This window comes from Nomascus leucogenys, chromosome 4 (genome assembly GCF_006542625.1).
Source record: "Nomascus leucogenys isolate Asia chromosome 4, Asia_NLE_v1, whole genome shotgun sequence".
Classification (NCBI taxonomy): Eukaryota; Metazoa; Chordata; class Mammalia; order Primates; family Hylobatidae; genus Nomascus; species Nomascus leucogenys.
Genome location: NC_044384.1, coordinates 91768219 through 91795412, shown reverse-complemented (window position 1 = coordinate 91795412; position 27194 = coordinate 91768219). Strand labels below are relative to the sequence as shown.

Below are 27194 nucleotides of genomic sequence, written 5' to 3'. Positions count from 1 at the left end.
AAGAATGGGTTGTTCTCCTGGCACCGGGGCTGCACTCCTGGGCAGACGCTGCATGCCTGTCCTCAGGCGCGGCCCTGCTGCCACCCCCTCGGGGGCTCGGAGCGCGACAGCAGCATGGGGACGCCTCCTGCGCCCAGCACGGTGCACCTGGGCCCTGAGGTCCTGGCCGAAACGCGCCAAGTTGCGGGTAGGTGCAGCGACCCCATACCCCTCGGCTGCGCGCCCTGGCGGCAGGAGGCGGGGCCGGGGGCGGGGCATGAGATGGCCGGGGCGGGGCCTACGGAGGGGCGGGGCCGAGGCGCCCTATAAGTAGTGCTGAGCGGGGCGCGCGCCCGGCCACAGAGCGAGCGCGCAGCGGCGGCGGCAGCGGCGGCGACAGCGGCGACCCCACCGCGCATCCGGCCAGGCCTCCAGCGCCCCGCGCCCCACGCGCCCCCGCGCCCCATTCTTCGCGCCCCCGCCCCTCGGCCCGGCAGGCCCCCTTGCCGGCCGCCCGCCAGGCCCCGCGCCGGCCCGCCCGCCGCCCAGGACCGGCCCGAGCCCCGCAGGCCGCCCGCCGCCCGCGCCGCCATGGGAGTGGAGGGCTGCACCAAGTGCATCAAGTACCTGCTCTTCGTCTTCAATTTCGTCTTCTGGGTAAGGGCTGGGCTGGGCCGGGGGCCGGGGCGGGAGGGGGCGGGCACACACCCCACGTCGGGCAGGTCCCGCGGCAGCATGCTAGGCCCCGCGGGCGCAGCGCGGGCCGCGAAGTTGTGGGGCCACCTGTGGGCTCCAGGAGCCGGGTTGGGGGTCGCCCGGGGCCGCCGCGTCCCCCGACATTGGGGCTGAGGGCTGCGAGCCGAGTTTCGGGGCCTCTGTGCGCGGGGGCCCAGCTCTGCGGCCGGGCCAGGGCTTCTGGGGGCCGCCGGGCAGTTCCCGCTAAGTGGTGGTGATGGGTGCGGTGGGCGCGGGTCGGGACCCGAGTACCCGGCAGCCCCTCAGCTGAGGAGGGGCCTTCGCGGGTCCCTGGCCGCGGATTCCGGACTGCTGCTTCGCGGGGACGAAGGGGGGGCTCGCGGGCGGGACTCCTGGCGCCCCGCCCCCATGAGCTCATCAAGAGCCGCCGCCCCTGGATGGTGGGGCGGGGGCGCACACTTTGCCCGAGGTTGGGGGCGATCCGCCTCACTCTTTCCCCAGCCCAGCTCACTCTCCAATCTGCTGTCACCACCCGGGACCTTCTTGGGGGTCGCGCCTAAAAGGAGCGCAGACTCCCGCCGGGGTGGCCCAAAAGCTGGGGTGCGCGCACCCTGGCCGTCCCTGCCTGGAGGCCGATCTCCCTCTCCTCACCCAGACACGTTCCAGCCGAGGCCTCCTCCCAGAAGGGCTCTGGAGGCCTTGCAGGAGTGGGGACCCCGCGGTTCTGAATTGGCACAAGGAAGAGATTGGCACCAGGGGCCTGGAGTGGATGGCAGGGTCTGGGAGTGGGGCCGCTGCTTTGCAAGAGGGGCCCCCACGCTGGGCATCTTTGGGTGCCAACGTGGGTGAAGGAGGGTCTTTTGCTGAGAATGGCTTTCTCCTGACCGCAGTCATTGCTGCTGGGAAGTGACTGATGGGCTTTCGCCTTTTGTTTCCATTTCCTGTCGGTGTTAGAATTGGGGAGGGGGTGGAAATCCCTTCTTGGCCTGGAAGGACTGGAGTGGGTGTCCATGGCCGCGGCCTCCCCGTGGCCACGCCCCTGGGCATAGACTGCAAGCCCCTCCCCGTGCCCCCCAGGCTGTCACCTCCTTCTCGTGGAAGACTCGGCTGATGTCCCAGTGGACCGAGTGTTTCTCAAGTTGAGGCAGGGAGGGCAAACTTTTAAAATGGGCCCCGGAGCCAGTGTGTGGGACCAGAGACATCTGTTTCCCATCTGGACGGCTGAGGATCCCAGTGCGGATCTGGGGCAGGGAGATTATTTGGAGGGGGAAGGACGGAGGCTGAACTGAACTCTCAGCTGGGAGAGGAGTGGGGGCAGTCACATCCCACCTTCCCCAAGCCAGGCCGTTCTGCACAGCCTGCTTGGGACACTGGTGGGAGTCACTGTGGCCTTCGGCACTGCCCTGGCAGTGGGGGCAGCGAGGCCATCTGGGAGGGGCTTGCCTTCCCCAGGCATGGGACCTCAGCCGTTGCTTAGTGGTGGCCTGCTTCAGCCCAGGCATGTGGGAGAGGCACGAGACACAGGATGTCCCTCTGCCGGCCCCTGGAGCCTCATCCCTTGACGAGGCAAGTGTGGACCTGGGGGCAGGGGCTGAGGGAGAGTATGGGCCTGGAGGCAGGGGCTGAGGGAGAGTGTAGACCTGGCACAGGGGCTGAGGGAGAGTGGGGGCCTGGGGTAGGGGCTGAGGGAGAGTGTAGACCTGGGGCAGGGGCTGAGGGAGAGTGTAGACCTGGGGGTAGGGGCTGAGGGAGAGTGTAGACCTGGGGCAGGGGCTGAGGGAGAGTGGGGCCTGGGGTAGGGGCTGAGGGAGAGTGTGGGCCTGGGGCAGGGGCTGAGGGAGAGTATGGGCCTGGAGGCAGGGGCTGAGGGAGAGTGTGACCTGGCACAGGGGCTGAGGGAGAGTGGGGGCCTGGGGTAGGGGCTGAGGGAGAGTGTAGACCTGGGGCAGGGGCTGAGGGAGAGTGTAGACCTGGGGTAGGGGCTGAGGGAGAGTGTAGACCTGGGGTAGGGGCTGAGGGAGAGTGTGGGCCTGGGGTAGGGGCTGAGGGAGAGTGTGGGCCTGGGGGCAGGGGCTGAGGGAGAGTGTAGACCTGGGGTAGGGGCTGAGGGAGAGTGTGGACCTGGGGTAGGGGCTGAGGGAGAGTGTGGACCTGGGGGTAGGGGCTGAGGGAGAGTGTGGGGCCTGGGGGAAGGGGCTGAGGGAGAGTGTGGACCTGAGGTGTAGGGGCTGAGGGAGAGTGTAGACCTGGGGGCAGGGGCTGAGGGAGAGTGTGGGCCTGGGGGCAGGGGCTGAAGGGGAGTCGGGGAAGGGGACTTCTCCGGAGGTGGATTTTTGCTCTCTAGACGGTGCGTCAGCACTGGGTGAGTCCCTCCTGCCTGCCCAGGCTGAGAGGTCTCCCTGGCAGCCCCCTGGGAGTGTCGCCAGGGTGGGCCTGGAAGTTTCCCAGGCAGCCGGGGTGGAGACCTGACGCATCCCAGGGGTGCTTGTTATTAAGGCTCAAGGAAATGTCTCCGAGGCCTTGCCGCTTCTCTCCCCAGGGCCCACTTCCTGCAAAGCATTGAGAACTGAGTCCGTCCACAGTCACTGTGGACCCACCCATCCACTGGGGCTCAGTGGTAGCCAGGAATGCCAGGCTGGGTGAGGTGGGGTTGGTGGGCACCACCCTGGTGGACCCCCCTCCACCCTGGTGTCGCAGGGTGTGTGGCTGAGAGCACAGTGCCATGGGCTTGGGCCTCCCTTGGTGGAGTGCCCACCACACTGCTCTGGTCCTGGGCCTCGGCCTCCCCCGTCTGCAGTGGGGGCCCTCAGTGAGCCTACCTCCTGGTGGTGGTGGTGGATTCGCTGACATGCCTGAGTGTTGACAGGGGGCTTGGTGCAGGAAGGGCTCAGGGCGTGGGTGTTGGCCAGGGGTCCAAAGGGACCTCTGCCTCAGAGAGCCCAGCCCAGACAGGCAGGATGTGCAGTGGGGAAGGGGCTGCAGGAACCCTGCAGGGTCCAGAGGGACACAGTGCAGTCCTGTGGGCTCAGGGGAGGCTGGTGGGGAGGAGGTTGACAATGAGTGTCTGGATGGGGCACTTGTTAAAAGTCCCATTTTAGAGAGGAAAAAGGCCTTGCCTGTGGGAGAAGGCAGCTGGGGTAGCCTGACCTCTTTCCCAGGAAGGAGCCCACACACACACGCACAGGCACTCACACACACGAGTGTGCACACACGCACACTCCCACCTGCACACACACTCACACTCTTGCTGTCTCCCTTCCCAAGCCAAGGTGCGAGGGGGAAGGTCTGGGCAGCATGCACCTGCGCCCTGACCGCTTTGGGGGCCAGTGAGAACTGGGCTCCCTGGGTGCGGGGCTGCCCCAAGCAGGGAGGACATTGCAGACACCCTGGCCAAGCAGCATGGAAGTCCTGTCCCTTGGGTGGGTCTCGGAGCCTCCATCAGAGGCGGCTGGCACCTGAGACCTACCTGCTGCCAGGAGCAGGGCAGGAGAACCTGTGTCCCGGGGCAGGTGACTGGCCTGTGGGAGCCTTGCCTTCCTCATCTGTGAAATGGATATAAGAGTCTTCTCGGGGGCTGGCCAGGGAGCCCAGGAGAGGTGTCACCAATCCCCGCAGGGAGAAGAGCAGTGTCCCCCACCTGGGACTGGCTGCTCCCCCAAGCTAATGCAGCTGGTAGCCACCTCCCAGTGGCAGGGCAGCCAAACCCGGCTGGGAAAGAGACTGATTAGAAGCCTCACTAACGGGTATTTCTCGCTTCCAGACAGCACATGACTGTTTGTCACTTGGCAGGTCTGTCTCCATCCTTCCGGGAGAGGGGCTGCAACCCTGGCAGGCGCTGTGGGGGAGGGGGCTAGGACATCCTGTGCCTGGTTTCACCAAGTGGGTGTGTGGACTTTCCCTGGCTCCCCCAGGCTGTCTGGTTGCACAGCTTTGGGGAAACGGCCACTGGGCCAAGCGGGCCGAGAAGAGGAAGTCTGTGGTTTGTCTCTGTTACAGACTGGCCCCAGTGAGGCTGTCCAGCAGTGCAGGGCACAGTGCAAAAGCAAGGAGGTGTGGGCTTACTTCCCTGGTCGCCCCTCTGGCTGGCTGTGGCTCTGCTGGGTGCTGACAAGTCATCCGCCCTCCCTGCAGTCACCAGGGTGCATGCCCGAAAGCCCGCCATTCATTCCTGGGTTTGAGGGTCCTTCTCCTGCACCCACCCCAGCGCCCAGTTCAGCTCAACTTTTAGAAATCTGGTTCACCCCCAATCCCTATCTCATAACTGCTTCCAAGCCCAGACAGGGAGACAGACCCCAAACGATCGCTACCCCTATTTCCGCACCTGAAATCGCACCATGGGAAGACCTTTGCTCATAGAGTCAATAAGGCTTAGAGTCCAGGCGCCTGTGCGAGGGAGCAGGTTGTCACCCTTGTACCCACCGCGGTTTTAGACAGGACCCTGGGGTTGGGGTGGGGCTGGGGAGGAGCCAGGTGCCCTGCCCCTTGTTTGGGCCCCGTGTCCCTGTGATCCAGGCTGGGCGAGCTGTGGTTGCTGGGTGATCTTCCAGCCCTGCAGGTGTTTGCCTTGTTCCCAGCACCCCTCTGGGCAAGAAGAACCAGGCTTACCCAGAAATGGGCTTCAGTGATCTCCAGTTCCAAGTTGTCCCCACCTGCCTGGTAGGACCCAGTGGTACCTGGTATGCTGGGCAGCCTTCCAGGAACCTCTGGACTTACTCAGTGTCCCCCAGCCCTACACACACATTCTTCGTGTTTCTGGGCCCAAACTAAGCCCCCCAACATGGGCTGCAGAGCAGGTGCTGAATCATGAGAGACCCTTGAGGGTCTTCCAGGTAGGCCCCCCATGCTGGAGGAGTCCCCTCAGGCAGGGGGCCATGCCCAAGGGTGTGGAAGGTCAGCTGGCAGCCGGATCTCACTTTTGGGGCCGTAGGCATCCTGCACTGGCCACCAATGCCATGGCCGTGGGATGGCCAGGATAAGGCAGCTGCCGCCATGCCCCCGACCCCCGCACGAGGTCTTTGAGGGCTGCAGGCTCAAGGAGTTGTGGTAGGGCTGGGGGACCAGGGGCACAGAGCTCGTAAGCGCTAAGCGCCTCTCTCCGGGATGTGGGTGCACCAGCAGGGGAGCTTTGAGAGTCCAGGTGTGAGATTCCAAATGCCAGGGGCCTGAGAGGAGGGAGCAGCCAGCTTGGCCAGAGCCTGGTGGCTCATGCCCCCACCCCACCTTGCCCTTCTCTCTGGAGATGTGCTCTCCCACTACATTTGGAAAGTTACTGCTTCCCTCTTCCTCAGCCCCTCGGGCTCCCAGTTATGGAAGTGGCGTGATTCAGAGAAGGTAAAGGATGGGAGGGAGAGGGCTGGGTGATGGGGGACCCCGCAGGGCGCCCTGTGCTGTGTTACATGTTGCTGCAGGATCAGGGCAGGCGGGCAGCCTGGGGTCCTCACTTCTCTCCCCAGCCAGGCCAGGCCCCTCACAGCCCTGCCAGGAGCATGATATCTGCTGCAGTGCAGAACTAATCTCAAAGCTCAACCCCAGGTAACAGCGTAGGTAAAACAGATGATAGGGCATGAGACTCACCCCAGGACAGGCGAAGGACCCAGGCTGATGGGGGCCCAGAACAGTCCTGATCCTGGAGCTCCTTCCTGAATGGAACCCCAGGGGTTTCCGAGGGGCTTAGAGTAGGGCTAGGGACTTCCTGACTTCCCTGCCTCAGGAACAGCTGGCCCTGGAAGGGGCTTGGTCCTCGGGGCCCCTGTGCCCACCACCCCTGATGCCTGGGAGACACCAGCATGCTCTGAGCATGTGCCCGTCCTCCTGGTCCCAAGGGAAGTGACTCCTCACATCCCCCAGCTGGCAGGGCCAGAGGGCCAGCATCCTCGCCTGACACCTATTTTTAGATGCTGAGACTGGCGGCTTCCTCGGGGCCAGGGGCCAGGGGCCCTGTGAGTGGAGCTTCCGCTTCCTGGCCTAGGAGAGAATTCCTGCTCCTCTTCCCTCCATGCTGCCTTCCCGTCCCTGGAGGCCACAACGGGGTCAGAGGGGCAGCTGCTAATCACCTGGGAGGGCCTGAGAGGGCCCCACGTCACCCAGGGAGGAGTCTGGCCCTGTCCCCAACCTCCACACCCAGGTCTGGCACTGCCCCTTCTTGGTGGGCAGAGAGTGAGGGGTTGGCCTGCGGGGGCCCAGGCTGGAGGGGCCGTTTGCCTCCGGCCCCCAGCGTCCCTTCCTGGGAGCACCTTGGTGAGCTTCTCCCCTCCTTCACCCAGTATCTCCAGGGGGACTTCCTCCTTTCCTTCCTGCCTCAGGGCCTCACTGTCCTCCTGGGGAGGGTGTCTCAGGCCCCAGCACCTCCCAGTGGCTGAGCCGAATGGGCACTTCCCGGTGTGTTTCCCACATGTGCAGTCCCCAGGTGTCGGTGAGCAGGCACAGAGCCCGCAGCGTGGCCCTGCCTGGTGGCTCCTCTCCCCAAGAGCATCAAGGAGGGCCTGGGCTAGAGACGCACAGACGCCCGGCCTCTACGTAAAGGCGAGTGAGCTGATGTACCATTGTCCTCGTCCCACACCGGGGCACCTGGGCAGGACTTGGGGTGACCACTTGGCCTGTCTGGGTGGGGGTAAGGTATGAGTGGGGCGACCAGATCCCTGCCCCTTCCTGCAGCTGTGGGGGTGTGAGTGCTGGCCTGGAGAGCTCCCACCCGAAGCTCTGGCTCCCAGCTGTCCGGGGCCTGCGGGGGCAGTGGGCAGCTGGCATGGGTAGGGGAGCTGCCCTAGGCCTGCCCGGGCAGTGCCTGCTGCCTTTTGCTCCCTTTCAGCTGCTTCTTGGAAACAGCGGACAGTCTGGGCAGGAACCCAGTGTGCTTGGCAGCCCCCCTTTTAAAGTTGATTCTGTTATTAATTCCCAGGAAGGAGAAAGAAAGAAACAAACAATCCTTCATAGAGTACAAACACTGCTTTTAGTAGCCTTGCAAGGAGCCCTCCAGGAACCCCACAGGTTACCTGGGCTCCATCCTGAGAGCCACCCTCCATCCCCAATCCCCAGCAGAGCATCTTGTAAGGTGGGGCGTCTTGTGGGGTGGGGTGTCTTGGGAGGCGGGGCGTCTCGGGAGGCGGGGCGTCTCGGGAGGCGGGGCGTCTCGGGAGGTGGGGCATCTCTGGGGCCAGGCCACTTGGGAGGCGGGGCATCCTGGGGGCGGGGCATCTCAGAGGGCGCCTCCGGAGGCTGGAGTATCTTAAGAGGTGGGAGCAGGTGGCAGAGAGGCTTCCCACAGGCGAGTTTTGAGCAGGGAGGTGCCTGTATGGATGGCTCTGTGGGGAGAGAGATGACAGGAGTTCCAGATTCCAGCACTTATGAAACCTAACAGTGATGGAGAGCCAGGTGCTGCCGTGCAGGCTAAGTTGTGTGGATGTCAGCTTCTGCACTTTTATTTCCTTGTTTGTAGACAAGGGAGAGAGAGGCTGAGATGGGCCTTGGTGAAGGCACTCAGCAGCCAGGGCCTTGGGCTGCCCTCCACCTCATCACCATGAAAGTGGGACTCTCTTTTAACTGACATCAGGCTCCATAGTTACTCCAGTCCTAACTTTGATTGATCCTAAAAGTGCACTTCTAAGGACGCGGCTTCGGTGTTTCCCATGCCGCTGCTTGCCCCTGGGAAGCGTTGGCTCTGCCTCGGAAGAAGTTAGCACCAAGATGGCAGCCTTGGGTCTTTGGGGCCCAGAAGAAACACTGGTCCCCGGGAGTTCAGTCATCAGGGACTTAGGATGTGGGGGCTTTTCAAACAGCTTTATTTAGACGTGATTGACACACAGTAAATGCAGATGTTTAAAGGGTACAACTTGGTAAGTTTTGACAAATTTATACCCCCATGAAACCATCACCAACTCCCCAGGTGCCCCTGGGGCCCTTGGGATCTCTGCTTCCTGCCCCTCCTCCCCGTCCCAGGGCAACCATGGTCCGTCACCGTGGGTGCGCACAGCATACATTTCTTCAACAAGTGGACTCAGAAGGCACTTGCGCATCGTTGCTGTTCTGCCCCTTTGGTTCAGCATGATTACCCAGAGGCACACCCGCACTGTGGCGTGCCCGTCATCTGTGCACCCGCGCTGTGGCGTGCCCGTTATCTGTGCACCCGTGCTGTGGCATGCCCGTCTGTGTACCCGTGCTGTGGTGTGCCCGCTGTGTGGCATGCCTGTCATCTGTGCACCCGTGCTGTGGCGTGCCCGTTGTCTGTGTGGCATACCTGTCGTCTGTGCACCCATGCTGTGGTGTGCCCTTCGTCTGTTCCTTTTATTGCCGGGCAGGGTTGAACCCACATGTGCACGCCAGCGACGGACCCCAGGTTCACCCGTTCACCGGTCAGTGGGCATATGGGTTGTTTCAGTTTGGGGCATTTACAAGAAACGTTGCGAGAACATTTGCGTACAAGTCTTGTGTGAACCTGAGTTCATTTCTCTTGGATAAATACCTGGGCGTGGAGCAGCTGGGTCATGTGGTGAATGTGGGTTTCACTACTTAAGCAGCAGTTTTACATAACTGCCAAACTGTTACTCAAGGTGACTGGACCGTTTTACAGCCCCCGTTGTGTGCGTCCCAGTCGCCTCCCCCAGCAGCATGTGGTGTGGTTGGTCTTTTTCGTGGCAGCCAATCCACTGGGTGCGCTCGGGATGTGGCTGCGGCTTGACCTGGGTTTCCTGGTCCCTGGCGAAGTGGAGCATCTCTTCATGTGCTTATTTGCTGTGTGTGGATCTTCTGTGGGGAAGGGTCTGTTCCTGTCTTTTACCCATCTTTTAAAGATTGGGTTGCCAGTTTTCTTGCTGTTGAGTTTGGAAAGCTCTGCATACGTTCGGGGCCCTGCCCCATGTCTTTCGGAGAGCAGGTGTCTTTCGCGTTCCTGACTCTGGGGAACCTCTAGCCCTGCCACATGGGGTTTGTTATGGGGCAGGGGCACCTCTGCCTTTCCCACCGCGAGGCGTAGGGCTTTGGTGCTGCCATTGCCCTCCCTCGTAGGTGGCCCTAGGGGAGCCCCTCTGCCTCCGTTTCCTCATCCAGAAACGGGGGTGACCATCACCACCATTGTTGTCACCTAGCTCCAGCTCAAGGTCCCTGCTGAAGGTCGGAGAGCTCAGCATGGCCCCGTTTGTCCATGCTAGGGCTGGGAAGACCAAGGCCCAGGTGAGGCCTCTGCCCAGTGCCTGGCACTCCTTCCTGCCCCATTTTTCCACCCAGAGTGGCTCCTGTTTCTGGTAGCCTCGGGGACAGTTGAGGTAGGCAGGCTGGCGTCACCCCCATTTCCGGCCGTCCCTCCCACCCCCTCCTGGCCCAGCTGTTCTGCCCTATTAAAAGTCACATGGGCCCTCGGGTCTTTCCAGGTGTTGGCCCAGGCTCTTTCAGGCCCTGCAGGCCAGGACCAGCCTTCCCTGCAACCCTCAGCAGAGGCCTGGGGCCGGGGCTTGTCTGGGGGCAGCCTCCTCACACGCCCTGGAGTCTGAACAGAAGCCCCTTCCCAGAGCACAGCAAGAAGCTGCAGGGTGGCCTGAAGTCCCACCATTAGCAGGTTTGGGGTTTAGGCTAAGCTTTGCCGTCACTACCTTTCTGTTAGGACGGTGTGCCTATCAGATGTGATCATCCCCTCAGCGCCCAGGCTAGAGGAGGGGTGGTCCCTGCCCAGCCAGGGAGGGCAGGGGGCGGAGGGGCCTCTACAGAGCAGCTTCCAAGCCAGGCACGGTTCCACAATCAGCTCTGTTTTACAGAGGGGGACACTGAGGAACGGGGAGCCCAGGGACCTTCCAGCGGCCCCACAGCTCCTATGGCTGAGTCAGGGTTTATCACCAGGTCTCTGTGGGGATGAGGCTCCCCCATCCACCTGCCCCACTCTGTCCTGGAACAGCTCTCAAAACGGTCTCTGGACCACAGTTTCAAAACAAAATAAGCAATGTTTTCAAAGGCCCTGGAGGAAGCCAGAGTTACCACGGCAACTCTCGGCCTCGCCACCTCCTCCCGCCAGGCTGCAGTTGGAGCCAGCTCAGGAGGGCAGCAGGGTGAGGACAGCCAGGCTCTCTGGGGCCACCCCCAAGCCCCCACTCTTCCTGCCTCTCCTGCACTGTCCATGGCCCTCCCTGTGCTCCCACGGGTATAACGGGCACAGAAGAACCAGGAGCTGTCTGCTCCTGCAGGATTCTGGAAGCCAGGGGCCCCTGGCCTCCCTGGGGCCTTGTCATGTGAGGGGCACATGTGGGGTCCCAGCTGCCAGATGGCGTCCAGTGCTGCCCGCAGGTGTACATCAGGCCCTTGGTGATTCTAATGCACCTTCCACTCGGCACGGAAGAGCTTCAGTCTGGGGCCTGGGCAGGGGAAGTAGGCTGCCATCCTGTCTAAACCAGAGTGTGAAAATTGAGTTGAAACTCCCATAGGAGGGCAGGAGGCACAGCTCCTCCTCCTGAGAAATCACAGCCCAGGTTGTTGTGTCGGGTACGTGGAGAAGGTGCTCTGGCAGTCCCGCTACAGGGGGACCATCAACAACTCCTTTGGGGTGAGAGCCCCATGGCTGCTGGCACCAGCAGCCCCTGTGAGGCTTATTTTATTTTTGAGACAGGGTCTTGCTCTGTCACCGAGGCTGGAGTGCAGTGGCACAATCATAACTCACTGCAGCCTTAACCACCTGAGCTCAAGCGATCCTCCCGCCTCAGCCTCCAAAGCTGCTGGGATTACAGGCGCTCGCCACCACGCCTAGCCCCCTCTGGCCTTATCGTTTGCCAGGCCCAGCCCAGGTCCCGGGGGAGGGGAGACAAGAGTGTGAGGGAAAGGGGGAAGAGGTATAGAGCCCCCAGCTCCTCCACCCACCCCAACCCTCCCTAAGGCCCTAGACCCTAGACCGGCCTGACCAGGGAGTCCTCAGGGCTTTTCTTGGGTGCGGGCCGTGGTGCTGGGGCCTGAAGCTCACACTCTGCTGAGCACAGCCCCCTGCCCACCCTCGACCCTGGGGCCCTGCTTCCCTGGCCAGGGCCATTGGAGCAGGAGTGGGGCTGTCCCGGTGGTGTTCTTGGGTCCAGCCCTCAGTTTCTCTTCTGCAATTGACCGGCAGCCCTGCATCTGTGGTGGGGTCGGCGCCTGGTGCTGGTGAGGCAAGGCCTCAGCTGCTGGGACAGGACCTGCCTGGCACGCAGCTGGTGGCAGAGGCAAGCATTCCTCCGACTCAGCTCTGGGAGCAGCTGCCTTCTGGGCTGGCATTCTCCGCCTGGGAGGTTATGCCCCCGTCGCCCCGGGTGCCTCCTCACCTGGCTGATTTCATCTCCTGTCCCCCTGCCTCCTCCTCCAGGAAGCCCCCAGGGCCTGGCCCTCCGTGAGAGTGGCATGGAGGAGGAAGGCAGACTCGCCCAGGCCCATGGGAGCCGGATGGTGGCCGTACTTGTGGGGCCCTGACCTGCACGCCCTGGCCTGGGTGATCCCTGCCTGAGGGCTGCGCACGGCTCGTCCGCCAGACCAGGTTTTAGCGGATTCTCGTACTGTCCTCCTGGGGCAGCAAGGGGCAAAGCCTGACCCACCCAGACTGTCTAGCAACAAGGGCCTCCTGCTGTGGACCAGGGACCCTGGAACTGACCGATTGTGTCCTAGGGATGCAGTGTCCCCAGGCTGCTGGAGGGCTGTGGGGCCGTGTTTCATGCATGAGGCAGGAAGAAACCCCCCAGGAGGGGTCTGAAGGGGATTCAGTCCCCACCCCGTCTAGCAGGGAGGAGCATCTGCAAGAGGCGGAAGGGTCCTGGAGTGGAGGAGGGTAGGGGCAGCAGGACTCGGGGTCACTGGTCATTTATGGGGATCACATGGCTGCAGTGTGCCCTGCCTGGTGCTAGGCACCAGGGACAGCAGAGGACAAGCCTGTGTCCTCTCCCACCACCAGAGGGCTGGGCACTGCCCCTAGGGAGAGAGGGGGCCTTGGTGCGTGCAGAGGGGGGCCTGGGGCACGTGCCTGGCCTGGTCGGATGATCAGAGTGGGCTGGGCTGGGCCTGGTCTGGGGCCCAGTCTCAAGGGCAGACCCCACCTGGCTAGAGTTGGTTGTGTGCGCACAGGATGACCTGGCATTGAGGGCCTCTCCTCTCTGTGAGCCCCATCCCCGCCTGCCAGACTCCCAGCACAGCCCCCTTCCTGCCCCAGCTGCTGAGCGGCAGCGCTGGGCCGGCTTCTGCGTGCCCTTCCCCCAGCCCATCTTGGAAACCACACAGCGTCCTTCCTCCCAAGTTTCCCTTCCTAGGGCTGACATCCCACAGCAGGGATGTATCCCACAAACCCCGCAGGCCCTGGTGCCTACAGCTTGGCCCGGTAACATCAAATCCTACCCCCTCCTCCTGGCAGCAAAGATGGGGTGCCCCCACCCCAGAGTTCTCAGCACCCCCAGACAGAGGCAGTCCCCCAGCGAGCTCAGAACTCTTGGGGCGCTGCCACACCCTTGCAGGAGGGGGCGGTGTTCCTGGGATGCTCAGGTCCTGGTATCGCCTCTGGCCAGATATGGAAGGTGAAACTACAGGGCATCCAATTCACCTTGAACTTCAGATAAACACCAGATTATTTTTTTTTTTTTTTTGAGACGGAGTCTTGCTCTGTCACCCAGGCTGGAGTGCAGTGGCGCGATCTCGGCTCACTGCAAGCTCTGCCTCCCGGGTTCATGCCATTCTCCTGCCTCAGCCTCTCCGAGTAGCTGGGACTACAGGCGCCACCACCTCGCCCGGCTAATTTTTTGTATTTTTAGTAGAGACGGGGTTTCACCATGGTCTCGATCTCCTGACCTCATGATCCGCCCGCCTCGGCCTCCCAAAGTGCTGGGATTACAAGCGTGAGCCACCGCGCCCGGCCCCAGATTATTTTTTTGTATGTCCCATGCAATATCTGGGACACACTTATCTTAAAGAAGTATTCCGTTTTCATCTGAGAGGCAGATTTAACCGGCATCCCGTGTCTTCCTGGCAGTCCTGCCCTGGAGTGGCACTCCACAGGTGCAGGGCAGGGCCAGGCTCCAAGTAGATGGTGGCCAAAGCACCCGCCCCATGCTCCTGACTCCCGGGGCTCTTCAGGGCATTGCAAAAACCAGGGCAGCAGAGCTGACACCTGGTCCCTGCTCGCAAGCCAGCGGGTGGCTCAGCGAGGCAGGAGGCTGCTCAGGCCATGCGTGTGGGGCGGGCACACTCCCTGCTGCAGTGCTCTTGGAACATGTGACAGTGTTCCTGCTCTTTCCCAGCTGGCTGGAGGCGTGATCCTGGGTGTGGCCCTGTGGCTCCGCCATGACCCGCAGACCACCAACCTCCTGTATCTGGAGCTGGGAGACAAGCCCGCGCCCAACACCTTCTACGTAGGTGAGTGCACATGTGGCCGCAGACATATTCAGGGAGGGCTTCCAGGAGGGGGCAGGTCCTAGCCTTTTGGGTGGGGACATGGAGGTTGAAAGATAGTTGGGCATGGCGTGTCTGGGCAGGGAGGCAGCCCTGGAAAGGGCTCTGGGCGTGAGGGTGGAGATGGAGGTGGGCCTGTGGCCTGCTGGCTCCTCTGGTCTGAGCCAGGGCAGGGGGTGGCAGCTGGGCCTGGGCAGGGACTGTGTGGAGACCTTGCTTATTTTAAGTGTGGGGTTATTTCGGGGGAGGCTCCCTGGGAAGGGTGGGGCTGGATGCCTGGGCTGCACTGAGCAGCTGAGGCAGCTGGGGCTGTGGAGCCTGGGAGGGAGGGATGGAGCTCAAGGGATAGAACCCAGTGAGGGGTGGAGATGGGGCAGGGGAGGGGTGGAGACGCCCCAGAGGCTGGTGTGACTCAGCTGCCCCTGCAGGCAGCTGCACCTTGCTGCCTTATTAGGCTGCATGTGGGGGACTGGGCTGCCCTCCCCGCCCCCAGGAGCAGGAGGGATGGAGGAGGAGGAGGGGAGGGGCAAGGCCAGGAGGAGGAGTGCTGTCTCACTGTGCAGAGCAGCGCCCTTCCTCCTGGTGCCCCTGGCAGGGCTGGTGCTGGTGGGGCTCTGGGAGCATTTGTTGAGATGCTTCTGTCCTTTAAAGGAGGCCCCTGGGATGGCCCTGTTGCCCTCACAGGCCGAGGGGTGGGTGAGGTGGGCAGCCTGTGTGTCCCCAGTCTTCAGGGCTTCCCTCAGCCGGCAGGTGCCCCCAGGCCTGGAGCTGCAGGGCCAGGCCCCCCACCAGTTACAGAGGCTGCTTGGCTTGGTTGCTGAACCAGGGCCCCAGGAGGCCCAAAATGGACCCACACCTTCACCGTCCTGCCTCTTTGTCCAGTCACCCCAGGGCCAGGTGAGGGCCCTGGCCACACGGCGTGCCTGTTCCTTCTTCCCCATGCCCCGCTCATGGGTCAGATGGCCAGTGCTGGGGTCCAGACAGTGTCAACAGGAATAGTCCCTGTCCTCCCCAGAGACAGGAGCCTGTGGCCCACAGAGGGTTTCTGGGCCCAGCCGATCCTGGAGAGGGTCCCATGGCCCTGCCCATAGGTTCCTGGCCTCTGTCGGGGCCCTGGTGCCCTCACAGGTGTGTGTCAGGAGGACGGGAAAGGCTGCTTGTCCCAGGGGCTTGTGTGGAGACCACCCCCTGCACGCAGCTGGGGCGCTCCTGCCTGTGTCCTCAGAAGCACTTGGTTTAGCTTTGCCCATGTGCCTGGGCTGTGGGCGGCAGAGCCCGGCCAGCATCCTCTTACCTCTGAGGGTGCATCTCTACTGGAGGCCCCTCCCGGGCCTCTTGCTCCCCACTCCCCAGATCATTAGGATATTTGGGGTCCAGAAGGGTCTCCCAGCCATCCTGAGCCTTGTCCTCCAGGGCCACCAGTCCAGCCAGTGACAACCACAGCATCCCCAGCCTGGTATGAGGCTGCCCCAGCACGTTCCTCATACTCCTGTCCAGGGACAGGAGGGGCTGCCCCTGCCACCGAGTCCCCTTCTCCAGGACCTGGGGCCTGTTGGTGTGAGGCAGGTGTTCTTGGAAGGGGTCACTCTCCAGGCACCCGGCGGCCAAGCCTTGTGGCTGGAGCAGCTCCTGCTGCTGGGTCGGCGTCGGGCCCCGTGTGGCCGGAGAGGAGCTGAAGAGTCACTTGGCTTCGGACTGGGGCAAGGACAGGGGACACCTCAGAGAGGTATGCCAGGCCTCCTTCCTGCGCCCCACTCTTGGCAGAAGCAGAGGTCACAGGCTGTGCTGAGGCCCCATGGGGCAGTGGTGCTGCCCCCACGATGCCAGGGTGAGGCTGGCGTTGGAAGCAGGTGTCTGACCTGCATGGTGTCACCGTGGTCACATCAGAGCTCCAGCCCCAGAGCCACCCACCCTCGGTCCTTGGCTGTGGTCTCCTGGGTTGGAGGAGCCTGTGGTTGTGTTGGCCACACTACCACAGGACCTGCCACGCCTGACATGGGCTCTGCCTAGGTCCCCACTGGATGGGGACCCCTTGGAGCTCCTCTGGCCACCAAGTCCTCGCCCATTCCAGAATCGGCCTTCTGGTGCCTCTTGCTGTCCCCGATGTGGGCCGGGCTTTGCCAAGGGCTTTTTTTTCCAGCGCTGGGAACAGGGTGGATTTGCTGGGCTCACTCCCCTCAGAGACGCTATGGGTGCGGTGGGTTAGGCCTGAGGGCGTTAGAGAGGACCCTGGGGTGGGGCTGGGGCCTGGCAGGGGGTCTGGCAGCCCTGGGCCTCCTACCTCCTGTCAGGACCAAAAAAGGCAATGCATCCCTCCTGACCTGCACCCCGAGTGAATCCAACCTTGCAACCCAGGAGTGTCAGGGCCTGAGGGCATGTTCTCTGCCTGGCGGTGGGTCCTGCCCCAGGCACCTTCTCCCCTGGACTGGCTGGGCAGGGACAATGGGCCTGGCTGTGAGGAGGGGGCCTGGGCTGCCTTCCGCATTGCCGCAGTGACGGGAGATGGCCCCCGCCTGCTGAGGGATAGGGGAGTGGGCAGGCACTGAGAGACATGATAGCTGTCCCGAGGGTACAGGGCCCTGTCTGGGTGGCCGGGCCCATGTCGGGCCCACGGTGCGCCCTCCACCCTTGTATGGCGCCTTCTCCCTCCGCAGGTGCGTGCTGCCCAGCCAAGGGGTGTGGGGGAGTTCGGGAGGGCTGGCCTACACGCCCTGGTCCAGCTGTCCCAGGTGGGGTGCTGGGCTTCAGCCCTCAGCCCAGGGCCTAGGAAGCCAACTTGGTCCTCCCACACAGCAGCCAGGTTCAAATGCAGGTCCTGTAACGGAAGTGCTGTTGTGCAGCCAACACTGGGGACAGGAGCCAGCAGGGCCCCCCACCCTCTTCTCGCACCACACTGGGGAGGCAGCATTGGTTCCGGTTCCGGTTCCTGGGCTGCCCCCTAAACCCCGGCCTACAGGGGGCCCACCCTGTGCCTTCTGATGCCACTCCCACCCCATGCCAAGTCCCAGAGGCTTTGGGAGCGCGTGAAGGCGGTGGGTGGCGGGTGGCAGGTGCAGGCGGTGGGTGGTGGGTGTGGCAGGTGGCAGGCCACACCGCAGGTGTCATCCCTGCGAAGCACCTGTCGCCAACACTCAGAGCACTCATGAGGCGCGCAGTCCCCATGTGGCCTCCTTAGTCTCCGTCCTGTGTCATGGAAGAGGTAACTGAGGCACAGAAAACTCACCGGGTTAGGCTGGGATGTGAGGTCCCTTGCTGCTCATCCCTGGCAGTCAGCAACCCTACATCTTCCCAGCTGGGTGGCCCATGGTGGGGTCGGCACCCAGGACCCTCCTGGGTCTTGGGCTGTGACGAGTGTGCAGGCACCCACCTGGTGTCTCTCTCCCCCCAAGGCATCTACATCCTCATTGCTGTGGGTGCTGTGATGATGTTCGTTGGCTTCCTGGGCTGCTACGGGGCCATCCAGGAATCCCAATGCCTGCTGGGGACGGTAAGGCAGGGAGATGGGCCTGCACCTGGGCCGAGGAGGGGCTGGGGGCTGCGTCTGGCCCTGAGGAGGGGGCAGAGCTGGTGCTCAGGACGGAACCTAGAGTTCTGGGGGAGGTGGTTCCTGTGCCCTGGTTTTCCCGTTTGGTTGTTTGGTTTTTAAATTAAATCCCACCGTGCTTGATCTCCATCGTGGCCAGTTCCTACATCACCGCTTTTCTTTGTCAAAAAATAGCCACAAATATAACAGGGAGCAAGCCTTAGCCCTGAGGCCAGCCTTGGCGTTCCGGGCACAGCACCCCCAGTGGGAAGCCCAGGCCTGGCTGTGCCATCCAGGGCCTGGCCAGTCCAGGAAGAGGGAGCCTGTGCCCGTGTCTCCAGTGGGGGAAACTGAGGCATAGCCCATGGCTCCCCCTTCCCGTGGGGAGCAGGAACAAGGGGGTGGGGAAGATCAGTCAGGGGTCACACTGCTGCACATGCCTCCCTGGGGGCTGCAGACATCCTGGACTCACCAGCCTGTGATCCCAAACCTCGCGCCCCGCCCCATCCACCCCGTCCTGTGGAGCCTGGTGCTGCGTGGGGACATCGTGGGCTTTGACGGCTCCTTCCTGGGCTGAGTTTTAGGCTCTGTGCCCCAGGGTTTCACACAAGCCGCTCACTCCCGGTCAGGTCGTGGGATGGTGGCTCCCACTAGCCCCTCACACACACACCTGCTGGGTGCCTGGGTGTGTGTCCTTGGGCCCCACCTACAGCCTGCCCTCTTTCCTCTCTCTGGCCACTGCCCGGCTCCAGTTCTTCACCTGCCTGGTCATCCTGTTTGCCTGTGAGGTGGCCGCCGGCATCTGGGGCTTTGTCAACAAGGACCAGGTGAGCCTGGGTGCGCGGGGACAGGGTGGGGTGGGTGATGGGGGCACCCACCTCTCCTGTCTCGGGTGGGGCAGGTGAGGGGCACCCTCCTCTCCTGTCGCAGGTGGGGGTGGGGCTGACCCATGGCTTGTGGGAGCTCTTTGGGCTCCTCCTGGGTCCCACTTGCTAGGAAGATCTCCAGGGGCTTTATGGAGGAGGCAGCATTGGGGCTGAGCACAAGGCCAGCCTCCCGTGTCCCAGCACTCCCGGGGCAGCTGAGAGTGCAGAGTCCTTGTCCTCTGGGGTCTGGCCTCGAAGCCACCCTGCCCAGGGAGAGCCTGGGAAAAGTGCATCCACCTGGGGTGGGACGGGGTGGGGGTAAGGAGGGGGAGGTTCCCCCTGTGCATGTGACCGCACCCCTCCCCCAGATCGCCAAGGATGTGAAGCAGTTCTATGACCAGGCCCTACAGCAGGCTGTGGTGGATGACGACGCCAACAACGCCAAGGCCGTGGTGAAGACCTTCCACGAGACGGTGCGGCCCCCAGGGGCGAGGGCGGGGAGCAGGGCCCTGGGAACCCGGCTGGGGTGTGTCTTGTCCTGGATGAATCCTGCCTCCGCCCAGACCTCAGGAGCAGGAGGCACCCTTGGGACCTCCAGGACCCCTGGGCTCAACTGGTCCTCAGGTGGGAACCTAGTGGGCCAGGTTGGCCCAAGGTGCGGAAAGCTCTGAGCAGCGCAGCTGAGGAGGAAGAAGGCTGGCCCCTGGATGCATTCTGCAGTGGGGAGCGCCGCGTACCCCTGGCCACCTCCCCGTGGGTTCCCTAGAGCCACCGTCCCCCTGGGCATATCCAGGGCTGACCTTGCACCCCTGCCGTCTGCAGCTCGACTGCTGTGGCTCCAGCACACTGACTGCTCTGACCACCTCAGTGCTCAAGAACAACTTGTGTCCCTCGGGCAGCAACATCATCAGCAACCTCTTCAAGGTGCACGAGGCCGGCGGGGCCGCGCCTGATCCTCCGCATGTCCCGCCCCTGGGTGGGGTCCTGGGGGTGGGCAGATCACACGGCAGCCCCACAGGGAGCGACCACACTGGGTGGCATGGCCCCTGTCAGGGCTGCTCTGCTGGGAGGGTCGGGGTGGGATGGCATCTGGCCCACGAGGAAGGCAGGCACCCTGTACTGCGCATTCCGGGTGAAGAAGGTGGAGCCTCTCGGGGGTGGGAACTCACCTGCACCGCCAGCTCCACGTGTGCACTCATGGGTGTGGACGCCCCTGACAGCCTGTAGCTGGCAGGGCCTGCAGGCCGTATAGCGCCCTGTGGAAGTCTTCTGCTGAGACCTCAGTGAAAGTTGTCGCTGGGTGCACATCAGTGATGCTTTAGGGGTCTAGTGACACCAATGACCGTGATCTCAGTGGAAAAGGGCACAGCGTGTCCCAGGCATTTTGCCTTTATGTTAAAACGGGTGGAAGATAGAAACCCGCAGAGGCCAGGCCGCTGCACCCACCTCTTCCGAGGTGGGTGGGGGGTGGGGGGCTGTTCCCAGGATTCCCCCCTGCACTTTCTGTGGTGACCACGGATTACTGCGTGACAACGGGGAGTCGGGAGCCGAGGCCCGGTCCCTGACCACGCGCGCCTGGCCACCCCTGCAGGAGGACTGCCACCAGAAGATCGACGACCTCTTCTCCGGGAAGTTGTACCTCATCGGCATTGCTGCCATCGTGGTCGCCGTGATCATGGTGAGCGGGCGGGGGCGGAGGGCCTGTGCTCTGGGCTGCCCCTTCCGCGGGGCCTCGTGCTGACCACGCCCCCACCACCCTCCCGCAGATCTTCGAGATGATCCTCAGCATGGTGCTGTGCTGTGGCATCCGGAACAGCTCCGTGTACTGAGGCCCCGCAGCTCTGGCCGCAGGGACCTCTGCAGTGCCCCCCAAGTGACCCGGACACTTCCGAGTGGGCCGTCACCGCCTGTGTATATAACGTCTCCGGTATTACTCTGCTACAAGTAGCCTTTTTAGTTTTGAGGTTTTTTGTTCTGAACTTTCCTGTTACCTTTTCAGGGCTGACGTCACATGTAGGTGGCGTGTGTGAGTGGAGACGGGCCTGGGCCTTAGGGACTGGAGGGCAGGGGTCCTTCTGGCCCTGGGGTCCCAGGGTGCTCTGCCTGCTCAGCCAGGCCTCTCCTGGGAGCCACTCGCCCAGAGACTCAGCTTGGCCAACCTGGGGGGCTGTGTCCACCCAGCCCGCCCGTCCTGTGGGCTGTACAGCTCACCTTGTTCCCTCCTGCCCCGGTTCGAGAGCCGAGTCTATGGGCACTCTCTGCCTTCGTGCACCTGTCCTTTCTAACACGTCACCTTCAACTGTAATCACAACATCCTGAATCCGTCATTTAATAAAGAAGGAACATCAGGCATGCTACCAGGCCTGTGCAGCCCCTCAGTGCCAGTGGCGTCTGAGACCTAGGGGTTGGCCAGAGGGCAGGGGAGTCCAGCACGGGTGGGGCTTGGCTCTGTGGACTCTGTGGGGTCCAGGGTGAGGGGGGGTGGGTTGGGATCCCTGGTGTTAACAAAAGGAGTCACTCTGTAAAATTGGGGAGTTATTTATTCTGAGCCAAATATGAGCACCGGTGGCCTGTGACACAGCCCCAGGAGTTCCTGAGAACTTGTGCCCAAGTGGTCCGGCTACTTGACATAAGACATCGATCAATACATCTAAGATGTACGTTGGTTTAGTCAGAAAGGTGGGACGATTTGAAGGGGAGGGACTTTCAGGTCATAGGCGGATTAAAAGATGTTCTGATTAACGGTTGGTTGAGTTTATCTAAAGACCTGAAATCAATAGAATGGACTGTCTGGTTAAGAGAAGGAGTTGTGGAGACCAAGATTATTATGCAGATGAAGCCGCCAGATTGCAAACGTTTCTTATCAGACTTAAAAAGCTACCAGAATCTTAGTTAATTCTCTCCTGCATCAGGAAATAAACCTGGAAAGGGAGGGGGATTCTCTATAGAATGTGGATTTTCCCAGGAGACAGCTTTGCAGAGCCATTTCAAAATACATTGGGGTAAAATACTTCAGTTTCTTTCAGGGCCTGCTGTCACGTTGGTATCTTATTACTACAGAGTCTGTTTTGTGAGTCTTAAGGTCTCTTTATTTTTAGACAGAGTTTCGCTCTTGTCGCCCAGGCTGGAGTGCAATGGTGTGATCTCAGCTCACTGCAGCCTCCACCTCCCGGGTTCAAGCGATTCTCCTGCCTCAGCCTCCCGAGTAGCTAGGACCACAGGCATGCAACACCACACCCAGCTAATTTTGTTATTTTTAGTAGAGACAGGGTTTGGCCATGTTGGCCAGGCTAGTCTCGAACTCCTGACCTCACGTGATACACCAGGTTTTGGGATTACAGGCATGAGCCACCGCACCGCCCTAAGGTCTCTGTTTTAATGTGACTGCTGGTCAGCTGTGCCTATGAGGCACGTTCAGCCACCCACAGTCATCATGGCCTGAACTAGCTTTTCAGGTTTACTTTAGAACGCGTTTGGCCAAGAGGTGTCCATTCAGTTGGTTGGGGTTGTTTAGAATTTTACTTTGGGTTTAAACCAGGGAGCAACTCCAGGTAGCAAGGTCCCTTTTTGGGAGCGTTCTCTGTGTTCTCTTTTGGGAGAGGCCCTGTGTGGCCTGCAGCCACTCCCACCCTGCCCCTCGGGCACACAAGGGGCACACAGTGTAAGCAGGTGGGCAGGAGGGGTCGGGCAGCCAGGGAGTGCAGTATGAGATGAACTTGGGGTAGGGGCTGGGTGCGCTGCAGGACTCATCTTCCTCCTGAGGAATGGTAAAGGATGGACACACTGCCCCCTCCCGAGCATTTGAGGGTCCCTGCCCTGCCCATCTATTACCTGTAAATGTTCCTTTGAGGAGCTGGTGGCTCAAGCCTGAGCCACATCTCAAAGGGGCTGGAGGGGAAGAAAGACCTTATGCTACCGGGGAACCCGCCCAGCCCACCAGCGAGCGGTGGTTGGGGGCGGACAGTCTCGGGCTAAGCAGCCCCTGCACTCCCCCGTCCTTTTCCCTTTGTCTGAGCTCCTCCAGCCAATGGGCTTCGTCTAGACTTTCCTATCTTCCCCCACATCGTGGGGTGGGGCTTGCTCTGTGTCAGGCTGCTTTTCCCTAGTTGTGGGGAGGGGGGTGCTGGCACATTTCACCGTCCCCTGGAGGAAATGAGTGCCTGGGAATTCATGTCTAAGGCTCCCAGCAGCCTCTTTGCAGGCCAATTTGAAAACTGTCCCCAGCCCTGCATTTTAGGGGGTTACAGAGTCTCTCAGCAGCTCCCCTGCTGCTCCCAACTTCGAAGCCTGCACTGGTTGGGATAACGGGATGGTCCAAGGAGCCCCCTCTCTACTTTCCGCTGTGTTCCCTGTGGGGAAGGAAGAGCAATTTAAGGAATCCCAAAGGTGCACAGCAGACCGGGGGCCGAGGAGTGGGTCCTGCTTCCCCTCCTTTTCTCTAGGCTGAGCCACAGCAGGTCCTTGAATCCTATTTCCCAGCGGATGCCAGGACAGCAGGCCCCGGGGGAGTTCTCTCTCGAGCCTTTCAGAGGGACCAGAGGTCTAGCAGCCAGGGGGAACTCAGATTCCCTGAGTGTGTGGGGCATGAACTCTCCCAGCTGAGAAGGGGCACAAGGTGCCAACCACCTAGGGTCCAGTGGCCAAGGAAGACGCGGCTTGTCGAAGGGACCTGCCCCCTGCCATGGACAGGCGAGGCCAGGCTGCTGGCTCCCAAGCATGGCGGAGCCCAAACCTTCCCTGCTGCCGCCCACCCAGCCACGGCCAACTTGGAAGCTTGAGGAGCGTTCAGCGTCCTCCACCCTACCCGGGAGGACCGGGTACCTGGAAGGGCCTGGCCCTGGGGGGCCCTGCAGCGCCCTCGGGGGACGTCTCAGTGCCTCCTGGAGCCCGGACTAATGCACCAGAGCTGAGGGCCCAGGGGTGTGAGGGTGGCCAAGCAGTGGCCCCGAGGACGACGCCCCACAAGTTTGCGGCCAGGGCCCAGCAAACCCCTAGGGCTGGGAAAGCGTCGGCCCAGCCAGCGGGTCCAGCAGGGCCACCCCCTTCACCAGTGGCCCAGCGGTCACGACCCCGCGTCCTCATCTCGGGCTGGGATCGCCTCTGCGTCTGGCCTGAGCGGGACCGTGGGATGCTGGGGAGCCCCGCCTCGGTGCACTGACGAAACCCAGGAGGCGCGACAGCTACCGCTTCCGGTCAGGACCGGAAGTGCCTGGAACGCCATTCGTCCTCCGTACGAGATGACGCACTTCCTGACTGAGGCGGCGGCTGTTCTTGCGGCTTCCGGCAGGTGGCGCTGAGACCACGGGAAGCCTGCCTGGCTGTCGGTTAGCCCTCGAGCATTCTGGGAATTGCAGGCCTGGCCCCTCCTCTTCCTGTTCTTCTTGGTCAATTCCGGTCTTGTTTCTCCAACAAATGCTGCCGTTTCCGGGGCTGCTTCCGAGCCGGACCCAAGGGTCGGGGAGTGGAGAGGAGTAGAGGGGCGAGCGCATGCGCACAGGCTACATGTCCCGACAGTCGTCGGGAGCGGTGGCCCAGTGCCTTGTAGGAGTTGTAGTTCTGCAGGCGCGGAAGCCGTGGTGCTCGGCCGGCAAAGCACTCGGTTTCCCAAAGGGCTGAGCGCGCCGCACGGAGGTGCGGCGCCGACGAAAATGGAGACTGCCGAGCAGCGTTGAGCCGGTAGGTTTGTGGTGAGGGAGAACGGGCCGCGCGGGCTGGCCAAGCCTCCGGGAGGTCACTGAGCGCAGCTTTAATACCTGAGCTCGGAGGCCCCGCTGTGCTCGCCGACCCCCGTACCTCGCGGCCGGGTCCTTGGGACCCACAGCATCCTTGTGAGGCCCGGACGCGGGCCTGTCCAGCCCGACTTCGCACCGAGAGCCAACTTGGCACCGAGAGTTCGTTTGTTCACTGGCGGGGAGGTCTTGTTGGCACATATAGTGGAGAAAAGCCGGGCTCTGCGTTCATGTGGAGAAAGAGACGGCTTCCTTCAGCCTCCGGACGTGAAGGAGTCAACTCTGCCTTCCACTCATTGCCGGATTTCGCCGAGAACCCCGAGAAACGGACTACTGGAGTCCCTATCTTGCAGCCCGATCCCCGCTCCCCCTCGGAGTGCCTCGCTGACCAGGCTGCTTCTGGCCGCGGCGGCGTTCCGCTGCAGAGGACGGGAGTGCGAATCTGGGAAGCAGGGTTCTGGTTGCAACTCCAGCTTCGTCTGCAACATACTGTGTGACTTGGGCAAATTATTTCCCCCGCCCCGTTCCTGCCAGCTTTAAAGCGGTCATCAGTGGGGGGTGCTGGGTATCCCCTTTCACTAGGGTGGCTTCTTCACTGAGGAGGGTCACGCTTCAGAGGAATTGAAGGCCTGCCTGTGTTTGACCTGGTGGGGGGGGGGGGGCACTAAGAGCCCCTAATAGTACCCCTGACCCCATCCTTGTTGGGTGCACAAGACACAGGTCACCCTGGGCGGGCAAGGAGTGTTGGTAGCAAGAGAGGAGTCAGTGGATGGATGGCCGAGGACAGTGCAGAAAGGTGTGGCTGGGCCGTCTTTTTTGCCCGGAAATGCAAGCTCTGAGGCATCCAGTCACTCCGCCACTAAATGGGTGCAGGAGGCAGCACTTGTCTGCTCAGCTGGAAAGGCAGGGTATGTGCTGAGTGTTACAGGAGGAAGGCTACTGGAGGTCGCTCCAGGAGCTGCGGGGATTTACCTCTGCCTAGCAGGGCTGCTCAAGGTGATGGTCGACACCCCCCTTTCCTGAGAGCTTGACCCTCAGATGCTATGGCCTTGGCTGCAGTTTCCTTGGGAGCTCCCGGGGATCTTCCAGCAAATAGGAGCAAACCTTTTCCCCGTGGGTCAGGAAGGTGCACGCTCTTTGTGGAATACCGACTGCTCACACCGCACAGCAAGTGGCCTCCGGCCTGATCTCAGCCCTGGGTTCAAGCCCTGGGTGGCTGCTTACTACCAGAATCGCTTAGTAGCTCCAAGCCTGTCTGCAGAGGGTTGGCACGATTAAATGAGGTAACGAGTCAAAAGTCCCTACCCTGGGTCCTAGCCTGTCAGGGGCTCCTAAAACCCAGGCTCAGGTCGGTCCTGCCCGGCACCTGTTTCACACATGTGTGCTCCGGTCTGAGGTTGGTCCTTTCCCCCATCCCACCCACCTGCAGTTGAGCAGCTGAACAGAGGCAATGCCCGGGCACTCCGAGGCCTGAGACGACCACGCCTGTGCCGCTGAGGACCTTCATCAGGGCTCCGTCCACTTGGCCCACTTGGCTGTCCAGTCACACTCCAGTGTCAACCACTGGCACCCAGCAGCCAAGAGAGGTGAGAGGAGGGCTTGGAGGGGGAGGCGGGACCCCACTCTGTGGGGGACAGTTCTGTCAGTTGACCCTCCACTTGTCCAGGGGCAGTGGATCTGCAGGGGGAACTCATTCTCAATACTGTTTCTCCCGAGAAACAAACTTCCTGGGCTGTTTTGGTTTAGGTGTGGCGTGGCCCTGGGGACGCATGGCTGAGGCAGGGACAGGTGAGCCATCCCCCAGCGTGGAGGGCGAGCACCGGACGGAGTATGACACACTGCCTTCCGACACAGTCTCCCTCAGTGACTCGGATTCTGACCTCAGCTTGCCCGGTGGTGCTGAAGTGGAAGCACTGTCCCCGATGGGGCTGCCTGAGGAGGAGGATTCAGGTCCTGATGAGCCGCCCTCACCCCCATCAGGCCTCCTCCCAGCCACGGTGCAGCCATTCCATCTGAGAGGCATGAGCTCCACCTTCTCCCAGCGCAGCCGTGACATCTTTGACTGCCTGGAGGGGGCGGCCAGACGGGCTCCATCCTCTGTGGCCCACTCCAGCATGAGTGACAATGGAGGCTTCAAGCGGCCCCTGGCGCCCTCAGGCCGGTCTCCAGTGGAAGGCCTGGGCAGGGCCCATCGAAGCCCTGCCTCCCCAAGGGTGCCTCCGGTCCCCGACTACGTGGCACACCCCGAGCGCTGGACCAAGTACAGCCTGGAAGATGTGACTGAGGTCAGCGAGCAGAGCAATCAGGCCGCTGCCCTGGCCTTCCTGGGCTCCCAGAGCCTGGCTGCCCCCACTGACTGCGTGTCCTTCAACCAGGACCCCTCCAGCTGTGGGGAGGGGAGGGTCATCTTCACCAAACCAGTCCGAGGGGTCGAAGCCAGACACGGGAGGAAGAGAGTCCTGGGGAAGGTGGGAGAGCCGGGTAGGGGTGGCCTTGGGAATCCTGCCACAGACAGGGACGAGAGCTCTGTGGAGCTGGCCCATCTGGCCGGGCCCGGGAGCCCAGAGGCTGAGGAGTGGGGCAGCCCCCATGGGGGCCTGCAGGAGGTGGAGGCACTGCCAGGTCCTGTCCACAGTGGGTCTGTGCCAGGTCTCCCGCCGGTGGAGACTGTTGGCTTCCATGGCAGCAGGAAGCGGAGTCGAGACCACTTCCGGAACAAGGGCAGCAGCGCCGAGGACCCAGGTGCTGAGGTGTGAGAGGGAGATGGCCCAGCCTGACCACACTGACCACTGCCATCCCAGTGGGGCTGGTCAAGGGACAGCCTGGCCACTGCCTAGCTGGAATGGGAGGAAGCCTGCAGGCTGCCTGTAGGTGGCACCGGCGGCCCTGGCTGCAGCTCTTGGCAGCGTCCTCCCCAGCAGAGACCTTGCTGAAGCTCCTGGGGTGTGGGGTGTGGGCTGGAAGCACTGTCTCCCTGGTAGGGACAATAAAGGTTTTGGGTCTTTCTGAGACTTTGTGTATATCTGGACC

At 62.3% G+C, this 27194-nt stretch overlaps 2 protein-coding genes and 1 long non-coding RNA gene across 4 annotated transcripts in view; 2 read left to right on the top strand and 1 right to left on the bottom strand.

The window, feature by feature from the left end:
• The window catches only part of LOC115834787, a 45736-nt gene extending 44715 nt beyond the window's left edge, over positions 1–1021 (bottom strand). Inside the window, exon 1 of the long non-coding RNA XR_004029726.1 lies at positions 607–1021. This is a non-coding gene — a long non-coding RNA (uncharacterized LOC115834787). The remainder of the gene's footprint in view (positions 1–606) is intronic.
• CD81 (CD81 molecule) lies at positions 348–20797 on the top strand. Its single transcript, XM_030811473.1, has 8 exons — positions 348–636; positions 13896–14010; positions 17436–17533; positions 18322–18396; positions 18804–18908; positions 19258–19359; positions 20027–20113; positions 20202–20797. The coding sequence occupies exons 1-8, from the start codon at positions 571–573 to the stop codon at positions 20262–20264; spliced, it is 711 nt and encodes a 236-aa protein (XP_030667333.1). The 5' UTR covers positions 348–570; the 3' UTR covers positions 20265–20797.
• A 3050-nt stretch (positions 20798–23847) lies between these two features.
• On the top strand, positions 23848–27175 carry TSSC4 (tumor suppressing subtransferable candidate 4). Of its 2 annotated transcripts, none has more exons than XM_003282088.4 (3): positions 23848–24111; positions 25594–25750; positions 25911–27175. In XM_003282088.4, the coding sequence occupies exon 3, from the start codon at positions 25934–25936 to the stop codon at positions 26918–26920; it is 987 nt and encodes a 328-aa protein (XP_003282136.2). In that variant the 5' UTR covers positions 23848–24111; positions 25594–25750; positions 25911–25933; the 3' UTR covers positions 26921–27175. The 2 variants fall into 2 exon arrangements, with proteins under 2 accessions (XP_003282136.2, XP_030667331.1); XM_030811471.1 differs by having other exon boundaries at positions 23900–25447.
• Positions 27176–27194: the final 19 nt, after the last annotated feature.

What these genes read in the sequence shown, in the direction of transcription:
- CD81 (XM_030811473.1), top strand. Translation starts at nt 571, where the DNA reads ATGGGAGTGGAGGGCTGCACCAAGTGCATCAAGTACCTGCTCTTCGTC. An exon ending in GCCCAACACCTTCTACGTAG is followed by an intron (nt 14,011 to 17,435) that starts GTGAGTGCACAT and finishes TCTCCCCCCAAG; the next exon opens with GCATCTACATCCTCATTGCT. An exon ending in CCCAATGCCTGCTGGGGACG is followed by an intron (nt 17,534 to 18,321) that starts GTAAGGCAGGGA and finishes GCCCGGCTCCAG; the next exon opens with TTCTTCACCTGCCTGGTCAT.
- TSSC4 (XM_003282088.4), top strand. Translation starts at nt 25,934, where the DNA reads ATGGCTGAGGCAGGGACAGGTGAGCCATCCCCCAGCGTGGAGGGCGAG.